The 23,039-nt window shown below is 40.5% G+C and overlaps 1 protein-coding gene across 1 annotated transcript in view; it reads right to left on the reverse strand.

Moving 5' to 3' along the window:
- Positions 1-23,039, reverse strand: part of LOC126183812 (cytosolic 10-formyltetrahydrofolate dehydrogenase) — a 149,647-nt gene that overhangs the window by 62,046 nt on the left and 64,562 nt on the right. The window contains exons 7-8 of the mRNA XM_049926060.1: positions 16,428-16,639; positions 14,252-14,528 (exon numbers count right to left, since the gene is read on the reverse strand). Of these exons, the coding sequence (XP_049782017.1) occupies positions 14,252-14,528; positions 16,428-16,639 (489 nt within the window). The remainder of the gene's footprint in view (positions 1-14,251; positions 14,529-16,427; positions 16,640-23,039) is intronic.

Below are 23,039 nucleotides of genomic sequence, written 5' to 3' on the forward strand. Positions count from 1 at the left end.
CCCCAGCAATCCAGACAGTCTGCTCACAAGTGAGCAGAAAAACACTGCAGGCCTGAATGAAGCAGTCACTGTGACTGTCAACGAGGGGCAATTGGCAGCTCTGACACCACAAAGACCTCAGACGATGATGAATCACAACATTGCTGCAACCTGGGGGTCGCACTACTCTTGCAGTGTGGGGAAGGAATGCATGGTGGCACATTTATCACCACAACTTGTGGCCTTGCCATGTGTCATTTGTTAGCAGCCTGTCCAACCTTGAACAAGTGTGTGATGCACAAGATGTCCTCCAACGATGGGTTATTCAGTTTCGATGCTGGTACACGGACCTCAGAATCACATGCCAATCATTGTATCATCAATCAAGAAGTCTGCATACAAAGCCTTGCAGCCTTGACTGGCACATGAGAAATTGCATTTGCAACTGAGACCCTACAAGTTAGTGACCCAGGAGTGGTACGATTGTCCAGGCTGTTTATGGTATTGCTGAAACTCTAGCCCGGTGGTAACCACAGCTGGAGGCAAACATATGTTACCTCTGTGAATAATAATTGGGCAATAGAGTACATATCTCCCAAAAGGAGAGCACAATGGGGTCAGACAGAAGCACAAATATGCGGAGCAGAAAAAATGCTTCTGGCGACACGACACAGAAATAATGATCACCACAATGAATCATCTGTGACTTGAAATGTCGTGAAATGTTTCAGTTGACGTGAATGTGTGTTCCAGTCCTCTGTAGCATCATTGAAAGGTGGAAACTAAGAAGGACAAAACGGGAGCCTCGACTGCTGGGGGTGCTGAGGTCTTGAGCAAAGTGGCTTAATGCACACAGAGTTTGTCCACCTCAAGCTGAAATGACTTTTTGTGAAACGTGTTGCTGCTGTTGCATTAGCTGCTGCTGTTACTCCAGCATGCAAATCAATTTCACATCCATGCTACCAAACAACTTTCTTTTTTTCTTGGCACCAGCGCTATATCCATGAATAGCCAGATATCAGCACACACGTCAGAACCCAAGATACAAACAGCTGAAGTTGGAAGGGCCACCTGCAGAAGAGAACACAGAACCAAGAGGTAGCCGTGTTAAACACAGCTGACAGATGGCAAACAGGGCACAGACAAGGTGTAAATAATGAGGTGCAAAGTGGAAACTTCACCATAATGATGCCAACAGTCCAAGAGCAAAGAGAGAGACAATCTGAATTGCAACCAGAGAGAAAGACCAAGAGCCAAGTGAGGTTGTTATCCAATAGTCCGTAATACAGTAATGATAGTAACCGACAATATCAGACGCGATAACAGAATTGACTGACTGCTGGACTGCTGAATTTATATTCACTGCAAGGAATACTACTGACCAGCGTATTCACATCGCAAGATGAGTGGCGTGCTCACACAGTCAGTGCACTGCTGTGGAGACTGTGCCATCTAATGGCTATCTAGGTATGTTACCTCTAGCAGGCATTCAGCTTGCATGGAGCCAGATGCCAGATATGATGATTTTCCATGGGCATTATGTTCAGTAATCATGACAGACAATGCCAATGTATACCATTAACCTTGATATTACGGCACAACTGCTAGACAACCCCATGTGGGAAGCTCAATGGTGTGGGGCCATAGCAACATACTTCCCTGTGCACAGACAGCATTCACTGACAAACACCAGTCATTTCTCCAATGACTCAATCAAAGGTTGGAGGGATAACGGGACAGGCATTGCAGAAGAATGGGGTGGCACCAATGTGAGGCCACCACTGTTCATGAGGAAATGAAGAGATGGGCTCATAGGGAAAATATGTGGTGCTGTGGCCGGGAGCAAAGATACAGTGATTGGAAAGAAAGAAGTGGAGGGTGAGACCACAGCCCACTATATATAGGTACCCCACAATGCAATAGCAAGCATCAAGAGAAAAACAACAATCAGGTTGAAGGACTGATGTTGCTGAAAGTGGAAAAATACTTCAGCAAAGCATCTACATGTACGTCACAATGATAATGACATCAGGACTCCAGCCTCAAGCTAGCTTTTAGACACATTAAGAATTTGTGTTACTGGTGATCAATGCTGCAAGGAGATATTGATCATAAGGTACAAGACCTCACTTTGAATGAGAGACAGACTCCAATGTGTTCCCAAATAAAACTATTCATCATAAGGAAACAGTTTTCTGTTTGTGTAGACTGTTTCACAACTGATGATCATTTCCAAAGAATTATGCGAGGAACTGGCAAAAGGAGGAATCACACTACATGAATTACTGGTAATAAACATGGTAGTCACACCTATGTTGGGTATGCACTGAATTAAAATAGGTTAAAAGATGCTAATCATGCTTTGCGATACAAAAAGTCAGATTCAAGGGAATGCACTGGTCATCAGTGGACTGACCCTCCATTTTAGAACAAGCTGCAATATCTCAGCAGAGACAGCTGTAACAATCAACTGTACCAGAAGCTAAGTCAGAAAACATAAAAAGATGTGATTGAGTGGGGAAAATACACAGTGAGAACAAATTATAGGCATGATAGGAATAAACCCAGAGAGCAAAGTGACAGCCGAAGGGAGTAGCTTCTATGGGCCACAGGAATCCTCGAATGAATTGCAGTTAAGCTATTTAGAGTAGTCAGAGGACTCGTCAGAGGAGCAAATGGTGATATTAGTGCATAAGGTGTGTGATAAGAAGAAAATATATATAGATGACGAAAGTGTGGAGGCCTCCTTAGAAGGAGAGTGCCTTGTGAAAATCCTGTTGAGATTCAGGGTCAGGTGCAATGAACAGAAAATGCTTCTGTTAACACACAACTCACCCAAACAAATAACAAAGAGCATTACTGTGTCACTGGTGGGTGTGAGACTGCATCCATATGACTGGGAGCAGACAAGCTGACTTTAAATCAGATAGTCCATTTCTAGAAGTACAAGGGCACAAGGAACTAGAATCTCCTGTGAGGTCTGCAATACATGCGAAAGCCAATATGACCAAAAAGAAATTTGAAGGAATTAAGCAGCCAGTTTCTAATGAGTAAGCAAGTTCATTAGAACAAAAAAAAAAAATACATGGTAACACCAGTATAATACTGTGGCAAAGGTAGAAGGGGAGCTCCCAGAAGAAAGTAACTTTAACTGCTTCAAAATAGCAAGCTAAAACCGAATCACTGTCAGTTATTTTAGGTCTGGGAGATCCCACTGGTGCAACAGCGATAGTGACGATAGGCCTGACCTCCACATCACATTATACACGCATCGAAAAAAGTTTTGCATCACCTTGGTTCAGAGCGTTCTGGAACCTGTACAGAAAATTGGAATAGCGATTAACATAAACATCATTTCTGCCCTTTTTATTGTTCATGAAAACCGCACATTGCATGTTGTACCACCACACAGCGAGACCTTCAGAGGTGGTGGTCCAGATTACTTTACACACCGATACCTCTAATACCCAGTAGCACGCCCTCTTGCATTGACACATGCCTGTATTCGTCATGGCATACTATCCACATGTTCATCAAGGCATTGTTGGTCCAGATTGTCCCATTCCTCAATGGCGATTGAGCGTAGATCCTCAGAGTGGTTGGTAGGTCACGTAGTCAATAAACAGCCCTTTTCAATCTACTCCAGGCATGTTTGAAAAGGTTCATGCCTGGAGAACACCCTGGCCACTCTAGTCGAGCGATGTCGTTAACCTGAAGGAAATCATTCACAAGATGTGCATGACTGGTGCACGAATTGTCATCCATGAAGATGAATGCCTCGCCAATATGCTGCCAATATGGTTGTACTATTGCTCAGAGGATGGCAGTCACGTATCGTACAGCCATTACGGTGCCTTCCATGATCACCAGCGGTGTATGTCGACACCATATAATGCCACCCCAAAACAGCAGGGAACCCCCACCTTGCTGCACTCGTTGGACAGAGTGCCTAGGCATTCAGCCTGACTGGGTTGCCTCCAAACACGTCTCCGATGACTGTCTGCTTGAAGGCATATGTGACACTCATCAGTGAAGAAAACGTGACGCCAATCCTGAGCTGTCCATTCGGCATGTTGTTGGGTCCATCTGTACCGCACTGCATGGTGTCATGGTTGCAAACGTGGACCTTGCCATGGACATCGGGAGTGAATTGCGCACCATGCAGCCTATTGCGCACAGTTTGAGTCGTAACACGACATCCTGTGACTGCAAAAGCATTATTCAACATGGTGGCATTGCTGTCAGGGTAACTCCGAGCCATAATCCATAGGTAGCAGTCATCCACTGCAGTAGTAGCCCTTGGGCATCCCGAGCAAGGCATGTAATCAACAGTTCCTGTCTCTCTGTATCTCCTCCATGTCCGAACAACATCGCTTTGGTTCACTCCGAGACACCTGGACAATTCCCTTGTTGAGAGCCCTTCCTGGCCTAACGTAACAATGGTGAAAACTGTGAAGATGGTACATGATCCTAAACTGAGTACCATAAAATATGGAACTAATTGTCAGAAATGAATATTCACTTTTCTTATTTCTTCATGTGTGATTCCACAGCCTTGACTTAACTTATGAAGGATGAAACCACTAAAAGAAGAAAAAAAAGAAGGAAAAGACACCATATGTTGCCAATTCTATTTGCAAGATGCCTCTATTGCACCTTGTCCATATATGACATTATAAGCCAATTTCAGCCTGTGGTCATTTTCAGATAAATCAATAATAGGAACAGACACTTGTCCCCCCCCCTCCCCCCCCTACACACACACACACACACACACACACACACACACACACACACACACACACACACAAAACAAAAAAACAAAAAAAAAAAAAAACAAAAAAAAACCGCCAACCAGCAAGCCAGATGTTTGTAGTGGAATAATTTACCAGTAAATATAATTGTGTAGCCTTCTGCAGCCAGAATCAGTTGACATAAATGTTTTCGGAGCATTGTATCATGTCATAATGTAAGAAACTTTACTGGTGAAACCAAGGTTTTGACCATAGTTAAAGTGGCTGAATGACCCAGAAGACCACTGTAACCATGGCCAAAATGTTGGTTTTTCTGGTAGAGTTTTTTTACATTATGATTTGGTATGATAGTCAGAGGATTTTTATGTCAATTTAATGTAAAGTCACAAATATCCTGTAACAAGTAATGTTCTATCTTTGACAAATAGTTATGAACTATAAACTGTGTTCAGCTGCACTGCAAACACATCACAGATGATGGAGAATTTGTTGTTTTGCAGGCAAGTACCAACCAATTTGATGAGGGTAAGTAGCTGCACGATTCGAACACGTATCCGACTCATACAATTATTGTTGGTGGTGACTTTGATTTACCCTCAATATAATGGTGAAAATACATGTTTAAATCTGGAGCTACACTTATATAACCATCTGAAACTGTGCAAAATGCATTCTCTGAAAATTATTTCGAGTAGTTAGTTTATGAGCCCACACGAATAGTAAATAATTGTGAAAACATGCTTGACCTCTTAGCAACAAATAATCCTGAGCAAATAACAAGCATCAAAATGGATACAGGGATTATTGAATGCAGGGTTGTTGTAGTGAGATTGAATATTTTAACCCCCAAATACTCCAAAAATAAATAAAAAAATACCTATTCAAAAAAGCAGATAAAAATTCACTTGATGCCTTCCTGAGAGACAATCTCCACTCCTATCAAATTAACAATGTAAATGTAGTCCAGATGTGGCTTTCATTCAGAAAAAATAGTATTGGCAGCATTTGATAGATTAATACCAAATAAACTAACAGAAGACAGAGCTGAGCCTCCTTGGTACACAAAACATGTCAGAACACTGTTGCAGAAACAATGAAAAAAAGCATGCCAAATTTAAATTGACGCAAAATCTCGAAGATTGGCAATCTTTTACAGAAGCTCAAATTTTAGCTCAGTCTTCAATGCAAGGTGCTTATAATATTTCCTACAACGAAACTTTGGCTCAAACCTGGAAGAAAATCCAAAGAGATTCTGGTTGTATGTGAAGTCTGCTAGCGGCAAGACACAATCAATGCCTTCTCTGAGCAACAGCAATGGAAATATGATTGACGACAGTGCTGCCAAAGCAGAGTTACAAGACACAGCCTTCCAAAATTCCTTCACCAAAGAATGTGAAGTAAATATTCCAGAATTTGAATGAAGAACAGCTGCCAACATGGGTAACGTAGAAGTAGATATCCTCTGACTAACGAAGTAACCTAAATTACTTAACAAAATCAAGTCTTCTGTTCCAGACTGTATACCAGTTAGGTTCCTTTCAGAGTATGCTGCTACAATAGCTCCATACTTAATCATATACAATCTTTGATCAACAAAAGATCCGTACCCAGAGTCTGGAAAGTTGCACAGGCCACACAAATATTCAAGAAAGATAGTAGGAGTAATGCACTAAATTACAGGCCCATATTATTAATGTCAATATGCAGCAGGATTTTGGAACATATATTGTGTTCGAACATTACGAATTACCTTGAAAAGAGTGGTCTATTGACACACAGTCAATACAGATTTAGAAAACATCGTTCTTGTGAAACACAATAAGCTCTTTACACACACAAAGTGTTGAGTGCTATTGACACCTGTTTTCTAATCTATTCTGTATTTCTAGATTTCCAGAAGGTTTTTAACACTGCACCACACAAGCAGATTGTGAAATTGCATGTTTATGGAATATTATCTCAGTTATGTGACTGGATTCATGATTTCCTGTCAGAGAGGTCACAGTTCATAGTACTTGACGAAAAGAAGTAGAGTAAGACAGAGGAGATTTCTGGCATTCCCCAAGGTAGTGTTACAGGCCCTTTGCAGTTCCATATCTATATAAACGATTTAGGAGACAATCTGAGCAGTCATCTTAGGTTGTTTGCAGATGATGCTGGCATTTATTGACTAGTAAAGTCATCAGAAGATCAAAACAAATTAGAAAATGATTTAGAAATTATATCTGTATGGTGCAAAAATTGGCAAGTGGCCCTAAGTAACGAAAAGTGTGAGGTCGTCCACATGAGCGCTAAAAGGAATCCGTTTAACTTTGGTTACACGATAAATCGGTCAAATCTAAAGGCCGTAAATTCAACTACGTAAATTCAACTAAATACCTGGGAATTATAATTACAAACAACTTAAATGGGAATGAACACACAGAAAATGTTGTGAGGAAGGCAAATCAAAGATTGTGTTTTATTTGCAGGACACTTAGAAAATGTAATAGATCTGCTAAAGAGACTGCCTACTCTACACTTGTCCATCCTCTTTTAGAATACTGCTGCACAGTGTGGGATTCTTACCAGATAGGATAGAGTACGCTGATACAATAGCTCCCTACTTAGCAATCATATACAACCACTAACTCACCGATAGGTCTGTACCTACAGATTGGAAAATTGCGCAGGTCGCACCAGTGTTTAAGAAAGGTAGTAGGAGTAATCCATCGAACTACAGACCTATATCATTGACATCGGTTTGCAGTAGGGTTTTAAAGCATATACTATATTCAAACATTATGAATCAGCTCGAAGGAAACGATCTATTGATACGTAATCAGCATGGTTTCAGAAAACATTGTTCTTGTGCAACGCAGCTAGCTCTTTATTCGCACGAAGTAATGGCCGCTATCGACAGGGGATCTCAAGTTGATTCCGTATTTCTAGATTTCCGGAAAGCTTTCGACACTGTTCCTCACAAAAGACTTCTAATCAAGCTGCGGGCCAATGGGGTATCGTCTCAGTTGTGGAACTGATTCGTGATTTCCTGTCAGGAAGGTCGCAGTTCGTAGTAATAGATGGCAAATCATCGCGTAAAACTGAAGTGATATCAGGTGTTCACCAGGGAAGCGTCCTGGGACCTCTGCTGTTCCTGATCTATATAAATGGCCTGGGTGACAATCTGAACAGTTCTCTTAGGTTGTTCACAGATGATGCTGTAATTTACCGTCTAGTAAGGTCATCTGAAGACCAATATCAGTTGCAAAGCGATTTAGAAAAGATTGCTGTATGGTGTGGCAGGTGGCAGTTGACGCTAAATAAAGAAAAGTGTGAGGTGATCCACATGAGTTCCAAAAGAAATCTGTTGGAATTCGATTACTCGATAAGTAGTACAATTCTCAAGGCTGTCAATTCAACTAAGTACCTGGGTGTTAAAATTACGAACAACTTCAGGTGGAAAGACCACATAGATAATATTGTGGGGAAGGCGAGCTAAAGGATACGTTTCACTGGCAGGACACTTAGAAGATGCAACAAGTCCACTAAACAGACAGCTTACACTACACTGATTCGTCCTCTGTTAGAATATTGCTGCGCGGTGTGGGATCCTTACCAGGTGGGACTGACGGAGGACATTGAAAGGGTACAAAAAAGGGCAGCTTGTTTTGTATTATCACATAATAGGGTAGAGAGTGTGGCAGATATGATACGCGAGTTGGGATGGAAGTCATTAAAGCAAAGACGTTTTCCGTCGTGGCGAGATCTATTTACGAAATTTCAGTCACCAACTTTCTCTTCCGAATGCGAAAATATTTTGTTGAGCCCAACCTACATAGGTAGGAATGATCATCAAAATAAAATAAGAGAAATCAGAGCTCGAACAGAAAGGTTTAGATGTTCGTTTTTCCCACGCGCTGTTAGGGAGTGGAATGGTAGGGAGATAGTATGATTGTGGTTCGATGAACCCTCTGCCAAGCACTTAAATGTGAATTGCAGAGTAATCATGTAGATGTAGAGAGTACATAGAGAAAGTTCAAAGAAGGGCAGCATGTTTTGTATTGTTGTGAAATATGGGGAGACAGTCATTGAAATGATACAGGATTTGCAGTGGGCATCATTAAAACAAAGGCATTTTTCATTTGGGCAGAATCTTCTCACGAAATTTCAATCACCAACTTTCTTCTCCGAATGTGAAAATATTTTGTTGACGCCGACCTACATATGGAGAAACAATCATCATAATACAATAAGGGAAATCAGAGCTGGCATGGAAAAATACAGGTGTTCGTTTTTTCCACGCACTGTTTGAGATTGGAATAATAGAGAATTATTGTGAAGGTGCTTTTATAAACCCTCTGCCAGGCACTTAAATGTAATTTGCAGAGTATCCATGTAGATGTAGATGCAGAACATTAGGAGTTTACAGAATATGCTTCGCAAGAATCTGGGAGACACTATATTATACTGATTTCTTAAAATATAAATTCTTACATGCATGTCTGAAAGAACAGACACAGATTATGGTCCACAGCTGTACTAAATACTTCAAAAATTAATTCACTGATGGTGAATTCTTTGACATCAGATGTTTTAGCTATAGATCTACTATGCAGTATTGACATATGAAGCTGCGTGAGACGAGGACTCAAACCCGGATTTCCCACTTATTGTAAACAGTCACCTTAGTTAGTTGGTGTTTAACATCCCACTGACAGCAAGGTTATTTGAGGCAAGCTGTCTCCTTAACCACTTTGGCTATCCATGAATGCTCCCCAGACCAATCCAAACTTGCATGTTTCACACTGATAAAAGGATGTAGACAGTGTGACATGAAGAAGTTTGGGTTGGTCTGGGGAGCATGCACAGAGAGCCAAAGTGATTACAGTGACAGTTCATGATAAGTGGGAAATCTGGGTCCGAATCCCCATCAGGCTCAAATTTTCATATGTTGGTATTGGATAGCAGATCTATACCCAATGTAGTTGATGTCAAGACATTCACAGCCAGCAAACTAATTTCAAAATATAAATTCTGTTGTTGTTGTTGTTGTTGTGGTCTTCAATCCTGAGACTGGTTTGATGCAGCTCTCCACGCCACTCTATCCCGCGCAAGCCTCTTCATCTCCCAGTACCTACTGCAGCCTACATCCTCCTGAATCTGCTTAGTGTATTCATCTCTTGGTCTCCCTCTACGATTTTTACCCTCCACGCTGCCCTCCAATACTAAATTGGTGATCCCTCGATGTCTCAGAACATGTCCTACCAACCGATCCCTTCTTCTAGTCAAGTTGTGCCACAAGCTCCTCTTCTCCCCAATTCTATTCAATACCTCCTCATTAGTTATGTGATCTACCCATCTAATCTTCAGCATTCTTCTGTAGCACCACATTTCAAAAGCTTCTATTCTCTTCTTGTCTAAACTATTTATCGTCCACGTTTCACTTCCATACATGGCTACACTCCATACAAATACTTTCAGAAACGACTTCCTCACACTTAAATCTACACTCGATGTTAACAAATTTTTCTTCTTCAGAAATGCTTTCCTTGCCATTGCCAGTCTACATTTTATATCCCCTCTACTTCGAACATCATCAGTTATTTTGCTCCCCAAATAGCAAAACTCCTTTACTACTTTAAGTGTCTCATTTCCTAATCACGAATTCCCTCGGCATCACCCGACTTAATTAGACTACATTTCATTATCCTAGTTTTGCTTTTGTTGATGTTCATCTGATATCCTCCTTTCAAGACACTGTCCATTCCGTTCAACTGCTCATCCAAGTCCTTTGCTGTCTCTGACAGAATTACAATGTCATCGGCGAACCTCAAAGTTTTTATTTCCTCTCCATGGATTTTAATTCCTCCTCCGAATTTTTCTTTTGTTTCGTTTATTGCTTGCTCAATATACAGATTGAATAAAATCGGGGATAGGCTACAACCCTGTCTGACTCCCTTCCCAACCACTGCTTCCCTTTCATGTCCCTCGACTCTTATAACTGCCATCTGCTTTCTGTACAAATTGTAAATAGCCTTTCGCTCCCTGTTCCCCCCCCCCCCCCCCCCCCTGCTACCTTCAGAATTTGAAAGAGAGTATTCCAATCAACGTTGTCAAAAGCTTCCTCTAAGTCTACAAATGCTAGAAACGTAGGTTTGCCTTTCCTTAATCTTTCTTCTAAGATAAGTCGTAGGGTCAGTATTGCCTCACGTGTTCCAACATTTCTACGGAATCCAAATTGATCTTCCCCGAGGTCGGCTTCTATCAGTTTTTACATTCGTCTATTAATAATTCATGTTAGTATTTTGCAGCTGTGACTTATTAAACTGATAGTTCGGTAATTTTCACATCTGTCAACACCTGCTTTCTTTGGGATTGGAATTATTATATTCTTCTTGAAGTCTGAGGGTATTTCGCCTGCCTCATACATCTTGCTCACCAGATGGTAGAGTTTTGTCAGGGCTGGCTCTCCCAAGGCTGTCAGTAGTTCTAATGGAATGTTGTCTACTCCAGGGGCCTTGTTTCGACTCAGGTCTTTCAGTGCTCTGTCAAACTCTTCACACAGTATCATATCTCCCATTTCATCTTCATCTACATCCTCTTCCATTTCCATAATATTGTCCTCAAGTACATCGCCCTTGTATAGACCCTCTATATACTCCTTCCACCTTTCTGCTTTCCCTTCTTTGCTTAGAACTGGGTTTCCATCTGAGCTCTTGATATTCATACAAGTGGTTCTCTTCTCTCCAAAGGTCTCTTTAATTTTCCTGTAGGCAGTATCTATCTTACCCCGTAGTGAGATAAGCCTCTACATCCTTACATTTGTCTTCTAGCCATCCCTGCTTAGCCATTTTGCACTTCCTGTCGATCTCATTTTTGAGACGTTTGTATTCCTTTTTGCCTGCTTCATTTACTGCATTTTTATATTTTCTCCTTTCATCAATTAAATTCAATATTTCTTCTGTTACCCAAGGGTTTCTACTAGCCCTCGTTTTTTTACCTATTTGATCCTCTGCTGCCTTCACTATTTTGTCCCTCAAAGTTACCCATTCTTCTTCTACTGTATTTCTTTCCCCCATTCCTGTCAGTTGTTCTCTTATGCTCTCCCTGAAACTCTGTACAGCCTCTGGTCTTTCAGTTTATCCAGGTCCCATCTCCATTATTTCCCACCTTTTTGCAGTTTCTTCAGTTTTAATCTACAGGTCATAACCAATAGATTGTGGTCAGAGTCCACATCTGCCCCTGGAAATGTCTTACAATTTAAAATCTGGTTCCTTAATCTCTGTCTTACCATTATATAATCTATCTGATACCTTTTAGTATCTCCAGGGTTCTTCCATGTATACAACCTTCTTTCATGATTCTTAAACCAAGTGTTAGCTATGATTAAGTTACGCTCTGTGCAAAATTCTACCAGACGGCTTCCTCTTTCATTTCTTACCCCCAATCCATATTCACCTACTATGTTTCCTTCTCTCCCTTTTCCTACGCTTGAATTCCAGTCACCCATGACTATTAAATTTTTGTCTCCCTTCACTATTTGAGTGATTTCTTTTATCTCCTCATACATTTCATCAATTTCTTCGTCATCTGCAGAGCTAGTTGGCATATAAACTTGTACTACTGTAGTAGGCGTGGGCTTCGTGTCTATCTTGGGCACAATAATGCATTCACTATGCTGTTTGTAGTAGCTTACCTGTACTCCTATTTTTTTATTCATTATTAAACCGACTCCTGCATTACCCCTATTTGATTTTGTATTTATAACCCTGTATTCACCTGACCAAAAGTCTTGTTCCTCCTGCCACCGAACTTAACTAATTCCCACTATATATAACTTTAACCTATCCATTTCCCTTTTTAAATTTTCTAACCTACCTGTCCGATTAAGGGATCTGACATTCCACGCTCCGATCCATAGAACACCAGTTTTCTTTCTCTTAATAACGACGTCCTCTTGATTAGTCCCCACCCGGAGATCCGAATGTGGGACTATTTTACCTCCGGAATATTTTACCCAAGAGGACGCCATCATCATTTAATCATACAGTAAAGCTGCATGCCCTCGGGAAAAATTACGGCTGTAGTTTCCCCTTGCTTTCAGCCGTTCGCAGTACCAGAACAGCAAGGCTATTTTGGTTAGTGTTACAAGGCCAGATCAGTCAATCATCCAGACTGTTGCCCCTGCAACTACTGAAAAGGCTGCTGCCCCTCTTCAGGAACCACATGTTTATCTGGCCTCTCAACAGATAGAGAAGTTGCAGCATTAGAAAATTGTAGCGAAATGCAGGAAGATCTGCAGCGGATAGGCACTTGGTGCAGGGAGTGGCAACTGACCCTTAACATAGACAAATGTAATGTATTGCGAATACATAGAAAGAAGGATCCTTTATTGTATGATTATATGAGAGCGGAACAAACACTGGTAGCAGTTACTTCTGTAAAATATCTCGGAGTATGCGTGCGGAACGATTTGAAGTGGAATGATCATATAAAATTAATTGTTGGTAAGGCGGGTACCAGGTTGAGATTCATTGGGAGAGTCCTTAGAAAATGTAGTCCATCAACAAAGGAGGTGGCTTACAAAACACTCGTTCGACCTATACTTGAGTATTGCTCATCAGTGTGGGATCCGTACCAGATCGGGTTGACGGAGGAGATAGAGAAGATCCAAAGGAGAGCGGCGCGTTTCGTCACGTGGGTTATTTGGTAACCGTGATAGCGTTACGGAGATGTTTAACAAACTCAAGTGGCAGACTCTGCAAGAGAGGCGCTCTGCATCGCGGTGTAGCTTGCTCGCCAGGTTTCGAGAGGGTGCGTTTCTGGATGAGGTATCGAATATATTGCTTCCCCCTACTTATACCTCCCGAGGAGATCACAAATGTAAAATTAGAGAGATTAGAGCGCGCACAGAGGCTTTCAGACAGTCGTTCTTCCCGCGAACCATACGCGACTGGAACAGGAAAGGGAGATAATGACAGTGGCACGTAAAGTGCCCTCCACCACACACCATTGGGTGGCTTGCGGAGTATAAATGTAGATGTAGATACCCCTCCGTTGTGGTTGCACCTACGGTACGGCTATCTGTATCGATGAGGCACGCAAGCCTCCCCACCAACGCCTAGGTCCATGGTTGAGGGGGGGGGGGGGGGGTAAATTCTGTATGAATAATATTTTCAACTTTTAGTGGCCAGTTAATTGTGCTGCTTATTTAGCATACCTCATTACATTAATGGAAATACCACTGATGAAGATATTATGTTAAAAGAGAGGCTGATCAATTACGAATGTCAAAGGAGCAGTCTAAATAGCCATAGTTTTCCTCAACTTTCAGTATCATTTTCTATTTCAGCCAGAGTGATGATACTTTACTAATCAATCTGATTTATGGTAAGCCTGACACAGATTATATATGCAGTCACTGGATTAAGAAAATAAACTGATCACTGAAGCAAAACCACATCACACGATATGAAAGTTTTAGCTAAGTTTGGAGTTATGATGAAGTATTCCCTATATTAATTATTTATACAAACCTTGCAAATAAGAGATTCGTCATATGGATTTATACAATTCAGTACTTTTCCAGATTCAGAATTGACAAATTCACCATTTATGAACAACTGGTGTGGAAATGAGATGTCCATGTTATTTGCTTTCAGTCTGAAAACACTATGATCCAATTTCTTCTCATCTGAACCTCCTCTGGCTTTTAATACACACAGACCAACAAAGCTCTCAAATGTAGTGGCCATGAGGATGTCTTCATTCTGTATACTGACATTAAGTTTTTCTTTCACTTCCTCAACCAATCTGAAAATTGAATATATTGCTTAGTTAGTGGTGACACACATTTGAAATAAATCCATTAACATATGACACTACCAGTAGTGCATTTGTTACCAACATGTGAATGGGCTAGTCAATTTTACATTATTTTCATAACAGAACTTGGGTTTTCAGCATTGTACATCACATTTAAGCCCAGATAGATCTCTGTTACTGGCCAAAAAATACATCAAGAAACCAAGACTAGATTAATCAGCAAGAATGATTGAACTTGTGCAATCAGAAAAAATTCAAGAATGAATTTCAAGTTTTAAGGAGCTGTAGAAAAAGGGTGAAAGGGAAAACAGAGGTAACTTGGCAAAATGATGGACAATTCATTAACATATTGCAATGAATAAGAGAATATCAGATACACATACATTTATATGCACCAGTCGTCACTTATATAACACTGGTAATTTTGTGACAAATGCTAAATCCAAATCAAATTATGAAGCATATATCTCCAGTCATGATGAGACCTGTGAAGTTACTGTAATGCTGTACTCACAGACTGGATAATAAGTGATCACTATCATCTCAGCTAAAATTCACTTGTGAAATAATTTTTCATCCTTTGAGAGCAACCATAGAGAAGACACATATATCAGTTTCCTCAAGATGAAACAGCGAATCAATAGCGAGTGTGATGATTTTACTCTACTCATGAAGCCACTTAGCCTGTGTCCCTATTGGCATGATTAGTTTCAAAGCAGTGTCCAACGTGTCAACCAATACTGAAAAATGTGTAATGACTAAACTTTGAGCGCTACCTTCAGAGATTGAACTCTTTGCTCCCAAGGCTCTAAAGGCATTTACAGGTTTAGTGTTGCACCAATCTTTCTTACTCACTAATGCTGGAAGTTAGATATGTGTCATCATGTTCCACTCCAAATTAAAAAGACTCTTCAAAAGCAACACTTACACCTGGTGCTCTTTAAACATGATAAATTGAGTCACCCATTGTGAGCAGATATCACATCAGAGTTTAATGCTCCATTAATGTCAAAGACAATACTGACTGAACACAACTGGAGATTGCACAGTGATGGTGGGAAAAGTAACTGGGTGTGGCCAGATGGGCGGACAGGGATGTGAACAACCCCCCCCCCCCCCCCCCCCCCCCACACACACACACGGGTTCAGTGTCTTAATCCCACTGCCATCTTGCTCAGTCATGTAGAACATGCATTCCTTGTAAATGATGTTTAACAGCTTTGTCACTGATTTCAGGGACATTAGAGGATCTTCTTCACAATGGTAGCAACTCTGTTGATCATGACCTCATGCATCGTGGTGGCTGCAGGAAACTGAGCATGTTGTCTTGAAGTCATAGCTTGTTTAAAACTGTTTGAACCATTAAATTAAGTCAAACTATATTATTCCAGACGAGACCTTTCCAGGTCTCAGACATTTATGACATATATATGCAGAATGAAGCAACAAATGAAAATTTGTACCAAGGTCAGGATTCGAATCTGGCAGGAGACCAATGTTCAACTCCTTGCCTCGGTATAAAGTTTCATTTGTCACTTTAGTTTGCATATATGCATCATTAAATTATGATTGACTACTGCAGATTATCTTCAACATATACATTCAGTAACTTTTCCATTAGTGTCAATGATAAATTTCTGCAAAGGGATGCAAAATTTCAAGCTAAATGCAAGTCTCAACCAACTCCATTTTCTATTAATTTGTTCTGTTTTGCTTTCGTACATTTACCAGGACCTTACAGACAAAAATTTCGCTTTTATATCATTCATACATGAGCTGCTCTCCTTCCAAAACAATGTTTTGCTGCCAAAGAATTCACCCTCGCTCTTTAGTGGATTGGCTTCATATTTATTCAAAGTGTAATGTCTGTACTTGTTTGCAACCCACCTTACAACATCCATTGATCCAGCACCAGAGCTGAAAAAGTCAGTCTGATCTGACACTTCCATACTTAGTATCCCTGACCAAATAGCTCTAAGGACTTCAGCCATTCCTCTTTCTTCATCTGACAGCTGTACTTTCACAGTGGTATCAGCTTCTTTTCCATAGTTTGAAGCGGGTATCATTTTTCCAGCAACAGATATTCGTTGCACATTGAGCTGTTGAATAAGAAGAAAGAGGCATAAATATTGAATAGGAAAGTATTTTTTACAAATTTACAAAGGAAAAAATATAGTACATAAAATGAAAAACAAAAGTGTGTACAAATTATGACAATAACCTATGCAAATGTATTAAGCTGTCTTGACAGTCAACATGGGACTGCATTACAGTGCACTACAATGCAATTTTCCAACCAAAGCAGAAGCAGAAAAGTCTCTGCAGTAATCATTATTGACCATTTCTGGCTTTAAAAGGAATTGATGCTGTACCACTCCTTCTCACCTATCTGGCTATCTGAGGTATCCTAATAACGGCAGATAGCACCACTGTTATGCTGCGACTGCACTAATCAATAGGAATTGAACCTTTAAGATCCGCATTATGATTACAAAAGGCTTCTGTTGAATGATTAACACAATTTTTAGCTTAGCCATACTGATTTATTAAATAGTAAAATTCAATTAAATACAGCTTGACTGCTGGATATGGCAGTCATGTGTGCATGACGTGTGCTTGCTCGTGTGACTGAATGTGTATGCGTTTCCTTTTCTGGCCAAACTAATGTGTGTCTTTTGACTGCACCTATCAGGAACTTAATGTGTCATCTTTGTGGTAAGTAGCAGTCTATCTTCTCCTTATATTGTTGATATTCCAATCTGGAGTTTTGATTGTTTGATACTATATGAAATCATATTTTAATTAAGTTCAATATAAAAATTATTTCAATAAGTGTGAGAGTGATTCCAACCAAGTGCAAGCTAGGCACTTACAATCACTACTCACTCTGTGTTAGCACACACTCTACCACATACCCTGCACAGCCAGAACCATTAGTGAAGAGAAGTTCATATCGTCTGTAGCATTTATGGGTTTTGCTGGCACATTACTATTCTGGGTTATTCTGCCTGTATAACCATTAACAGGTGCACAGCAATAATTAAATAAACCAAACAATAAATAAATCCTACCATGAGCATAGTATGCTCACATTCTCAGACATCACCATCATCATTATTTAAGACTGATTATGCCTTTCAGCGTTCGGTCTGGAGCATAGCCCCCTTATAAAATTCCTTCAAGATCCCCTATTTAGTGCTAACATTGGTGCCTCTTCTGATGTTAAACCTATTACTTCAAAATCATTCTTAACCAAATCCAGGTACCTTTTCCTTGGTCTGCCCCAACTCCTCCTACCCTCTACTGCTGAACCCATGAGTCTCTTTGGTAACCTTGCTTCTCCCATGCGTGTAACATGACCCCACCATCTAAGCTTGTTCGCCCTGACTGCTACACCTATAGAGTTCATTCCCAGTTTTTCTTTGATTTCCTCATTGTGGACACCCTCCTGCCATTGTTCCCATCTACTAGTACCTGCAATCATCCTAGCTACTTTCATATCCGTAACCTCAACCTTGTTGATAAGGTAACCTGAATCCACCCAGCTTTCGCTCCCATACAACAAAGTTGGTCGAAAGATTGAACGGTGCACAGATAACTTTAGTCTTGGTACTGACTTCCTTCTTGCAGAAGAGAGTAGATCGTAGCTGAGTGCTCACTGCATTAGCTTTGCTACACCTCGCTTCCAGTTCTTTCACTATGTTGCCAGCCTGTGAGAACATGCATCCTAAGTACTTGAAACCGTCCACCTGTTCAAACTTTGTTCCTCCTATTTGGCACTCAATCCGTTTATATTTCTTTCCCACTGACATTACTTTCGTTTTGGAGATGCTAATCTTCATACCATAGTCCTTACATTTCTGATCTAGCTCTGAAATATTACTTTGCAAACTTTCAATCGAATCTGCCATCACAACTAAGTCATCCGCATATGCAAGACTGCTTATTTTGTGTTCACATATCTTAATCTCACCCACCCAGTCTATCCATAAATATTATGAACAACTGTGGAGACAGGTTGCAGCCTTGTCTTACCCCTGAAACTACTCTGAACCATGAACTCAATTTACCGTCAACTCTAACTGCTGCCTGACTATCCATGTAAAGACCTTTAATTGCTTGCAAAAGTTTGCCTCCTATTCCATAATCTCGTAGAACAGACAATAACTTCCTCCTAGGAACCCGGTCATATGCCTTTTCTAGATCTATAAAGCATAGATACAATTCCCTGTTCCACTCGTAACACTTCTCCATTATTTGCCGTAAGCTAAATATCTGGTCCTGACAACCTCTAAGAGGCCTAAACCCACACTGATTTTCATCCCATTGGTCCTCAACTAATACTCGCACTTTCCTTTCAACAATACCTGAGAAGATTTTACCCACAACGCTGATTAAAGAGATACCTCTGTAGTTGTTCCAATCTTTTCTGTTTCCATGTTTAAAGATTGGTGTGATTACTGCTTTTGTCCAGTCTGATGGAACCTGTCCCGACTCCCAGGCCATTTCAATTATCCTGTGTAGCCATTTAAGACCTGACATTCCACTGTATTTGATGAGTTCCGACTTAATTTCATCCTCCCCAGCTGCTTTATTGCACTGCAATCTATTGACCATTTTCTCCACTTCCTCAAATGTGATCCTATTTCCATCATCATTCCTATCCCACTCTACCTTGAAATATGAAACATTACTGATTGTATTTTCACCTACATTGAGCAACTCTTCAAAATATTCCCTCCATCTGCCCAAGGCATCCACAGGATTCACCAGCAGTTTTCCTGACCTGTCCAAAATACTTGCCATTTCCTTCTTACCTCCCTTTCGAAGACTGCTAATTACACTCCAGAATGGTTTTCCAGCAGCTTGACCCATAGTCTCCAACCTGTTTCCAAAGTCTTCCGAAGATTTCTTCTTGGATGCTGCAATTATCTGTTTGGCTTTGTTTCTTTCTTCAACATAACTTTCTCTGTCTATCTGAGTTCTAGTGTGTAGCCATTTTTGATACAACTTCTTTTTCCTTTTACAGGCTGCCTTGACTGTGTCATTCCACCAAGCTGTTTGCTTCATCCTACTTTTACACACTACTGTTCCAAGACATTCTTTAGCAACTTCTAGTACTGTGTCCCTGTACCTTGTCCATTCCTTTTCCAATGACTGTAATTGACTACATTAACTAACTGGTACCTTTCTGAGATTGCTGTTATGTACTTGTGCCTGATTTCCTTATCCTGAAGTTTCTCCACTCTTATACTCCTACATATGGACCTGACCTCCTGCACTTTTGGCCTCACAATCCCAATTTCACTGCAGATTAAATAATGATCAGTGTCATCAAACAATCCCCTGAATACACTTATGTCCCTCACAGCCTTCCTGAATTCCTGATCTGTTATTATATAGTCAATGACAGATCTGGTTCCCCTGCCTTCCCAATTATACCGGTGAATGTTCTTATGTTTAAAAAAGGAGTTTGTGATTACTAAGCCCATACTGGCACAGAAATCCAAGAGTTGTTTCCCGCTCCTGTTGGCCTCCATATCCTCTCCAAATTTACCCATAACCTTTTCATACCCTTCTGTTCGATTTCCAATCCTTGCATTAAAATCCCCCACGAGCAGAACACTGTCCTTGTCCTTTACTCTAACAACTACATCACTGAGTGCCTCATAAAAACTATCCATCTTATCTTGACCTGAATATACTGACACAATCCTAATTTTCTTGCTAGACACTGTCAAATCTATCCACATCAGTCATTCGTTTACATACCTTATTGCAACTACGCTGGGTTCCATTTCTTTCCTGATGTAAAGCCCTACACCCCATTGTGCTATTCTTGCTTTGACTCCTGACAGGTAGACCTTGTATTCTCCCACTTCCTCTTCTTTCTCACCCCTTACCCGAATGTCACTAACAGCTAAAACGTCCAGCCCCATCTTACTTGCAGCCTCTGCCAGCTCTACCTTCTTCCCAGAGTAGCCCCCATTGATATTAACAGCTCCCCGTCTCATTACCATTTGTTTGCCAAGTCTTATCTTAGGAGTCCCTGGTTTGTCAGTTAGAGGTGTGATTCCGTCACCTCCAAAGGTCCGAGGCATTTTGCTCTGATTGTTGCCAGCATCATATTTAAAGTACCAGGGAAGCAGGTTGCTAGCCTTACTTGCCCCGAGTCCCATTGGGTTTTACCCCTAACGGTTGAGGGACTAACCGGTGGATTTGGTAGTCTTTGCCGTATGAGCACAAAGGTGACCATGACTCAGAATATGTCCGAGATGCCCAGCCTTCTTCCAAAGTAACTGGTATCCCGACTGTCGGGACCACTTACTTGGCCACTCATACATTGCCCGTGGTTCATGAACTAGGACATGACTACAGGAACCCACACCATGAACCACCATTCTCAGACAAAAGGAAAAAATAGCTAGTGATTCAAAATAGTAAATTCAAGCAAAAAAAAGTGAAAAGACGTTTTAGTTCTGTGAACTGTATCATAATTAATTGGAAAAAAAAAATGGAATTTCGTATAAAATCATCTTGAGGTACCCAACAAAATGCTTAAAAGGTAACATCACATTACTTAAAAATATGAAAGTCATGAAAATCTTAAAAAGCAGTGTATATAACAAAGGTATTTTACTAAAAATGTAAGGTGAGGAATAGAAAAAACACAGAACTGGAAAATCATTACATCAAATGGTAAAAAAAATCAGTACATGTTTTTAAATCACTAACGTTAAGTTAGAATGACCCAGTATTATAAATAGCTCATTATTCACAAGCATAATAAGCCATCATAATTGTGTAAAAATTCCATCATACATGACCAATTTTACTAATATCAGTAGGAAGATAAAATCATGCAAGCATAACAAATGGAACATAGTTCACAGTTTACTAAATCCAATTGCATGAGAAGAATAAAGTTACAAGCCTTGCCCACATGTCGCGAAGGTTGTTCCGAGTCCATTGCAAAAGTTTCTTTTGGAACCCCTTACACATCCTCCATACAGTTCTCATCTCTTCCCCGTGCAATTTCCATGTTTTTGGAACTCTGAAGAAAGATACTTGTAGCTGTTGATTTGCTTTGGACAAAGAGGCATATGCCTGGGTACAATCCTGGTTCTGTAGGCAACTGCAAGCATTCTTCCATTGAGGCATTGACCATCTTGTCTCACAGTGGGATAAATGTATTAGTAGTTATGGTGATTACTTTTGAAATAATAAAAAGTTTATCTACTTTTTTACATCTGTCTCATTTGCATTTGACTGCCCCTTGTAATATACACTCATGCTCATAAATTAAGGATAATGCTGAACATGGTGAAACAACGCTCAGGTGGGCAGTTTGTGAGTTTAAATCACCTCGGAATGTGACCATGCAGTGCACTTGACCTGTGGCTGTCGCACGGTGGCACTGGCAGCAGTCCACATATGCAGAGGTGTGTTGGTGCATGTCAGTGTACAGTGCAGTGAGTAAGTGTGCAGATGTTTTCAGATGTGCTAATGGTGACTGTGTTGAAAATGGCTCAGAGAACACATATTGATGACGTTATGAGGGGTAGAATACTAGGGTGACTGGAGGCTGATCAAACACAGCAGGTCGTAGCACGGGCCCTCCGTGTGCCACAAAGTGTGATCTCAAGATTACGGCAATGATTCCAGCAGACAGGAAATGTGTCCAGGTGCTACAGTATAGGACGTTCACAGTGTACAACACCACAAGAAGACCAATATCTCACAATCAGTGCTGGAACAGTTTTCTCTAGACACACAGTCTGCAGACGACTGAACAGACATGGTTTATTCACCTGGAGACCTGTAAGGGGCATTCCACTGAGCCCTGGTCACAGGAGAGCCCATAAAGCCTGGTGTCAAGAACACAGTACATGGTCATTGGAACAGTGGTCCCAGGTATAGTCTGAACAGTGATTCTCGCCGGGTTTTCATCTGGCATGAACCAGGAACCAGATACCAATTTTCAGTGTACAGTAATCATTACATAAATGGAATAAACAAAACAATAAATACAAGCTATTACAAACATTACACTTACAACGTCAACTTTTCATTTTCCTTACATATTTAAATGGGACTTTTCTGTACATGTCAGTCACTTTACAACATGAAGATGAAATACTGTATTGCCTCATATTTAGGACTTGAGTTTCACAGTTTTCACATACTGGTTTCATAACTGAGAAATATTCCTATTACTGTAAATTCCAGACCCCCTGTCATGTCTCTAGCATAGTCAAACTTATGCAGGGAATTAGCAGACAGTACACTGCTTGATATTTTATTTTTGTACATAAGTTTATTTCAGCATTATTACCTTCATCAGTACATGTGCTAACAATCAAATTTATTTATATTTTATGTAATACAAACTGTACAAAGGTTTTTTTTTTTTTTTTTACATTGGACATTGTACTCACATCATCTTGTTGTAGATGGACATATGTCTACTTTAAGTATACTGTGATTGCTGTCCAGTGT

This window comes from Schistocerca cancellata, chromosome 4, assembly GCF_023864275.1.
Source record: "Schistocerca cancellata isolate TAMUIC-IGC-003103 chromosome 4, iqSchCanc2.1, whole genome shotgun sequence".
Classification (NCBI taxonomy): domain Eukaryota; kingdom Metazoa; phylum Arthropoda; class Insecta; order Orthoptera; family Acrididae; genus Schistocerca; species Schistocerca cancellata.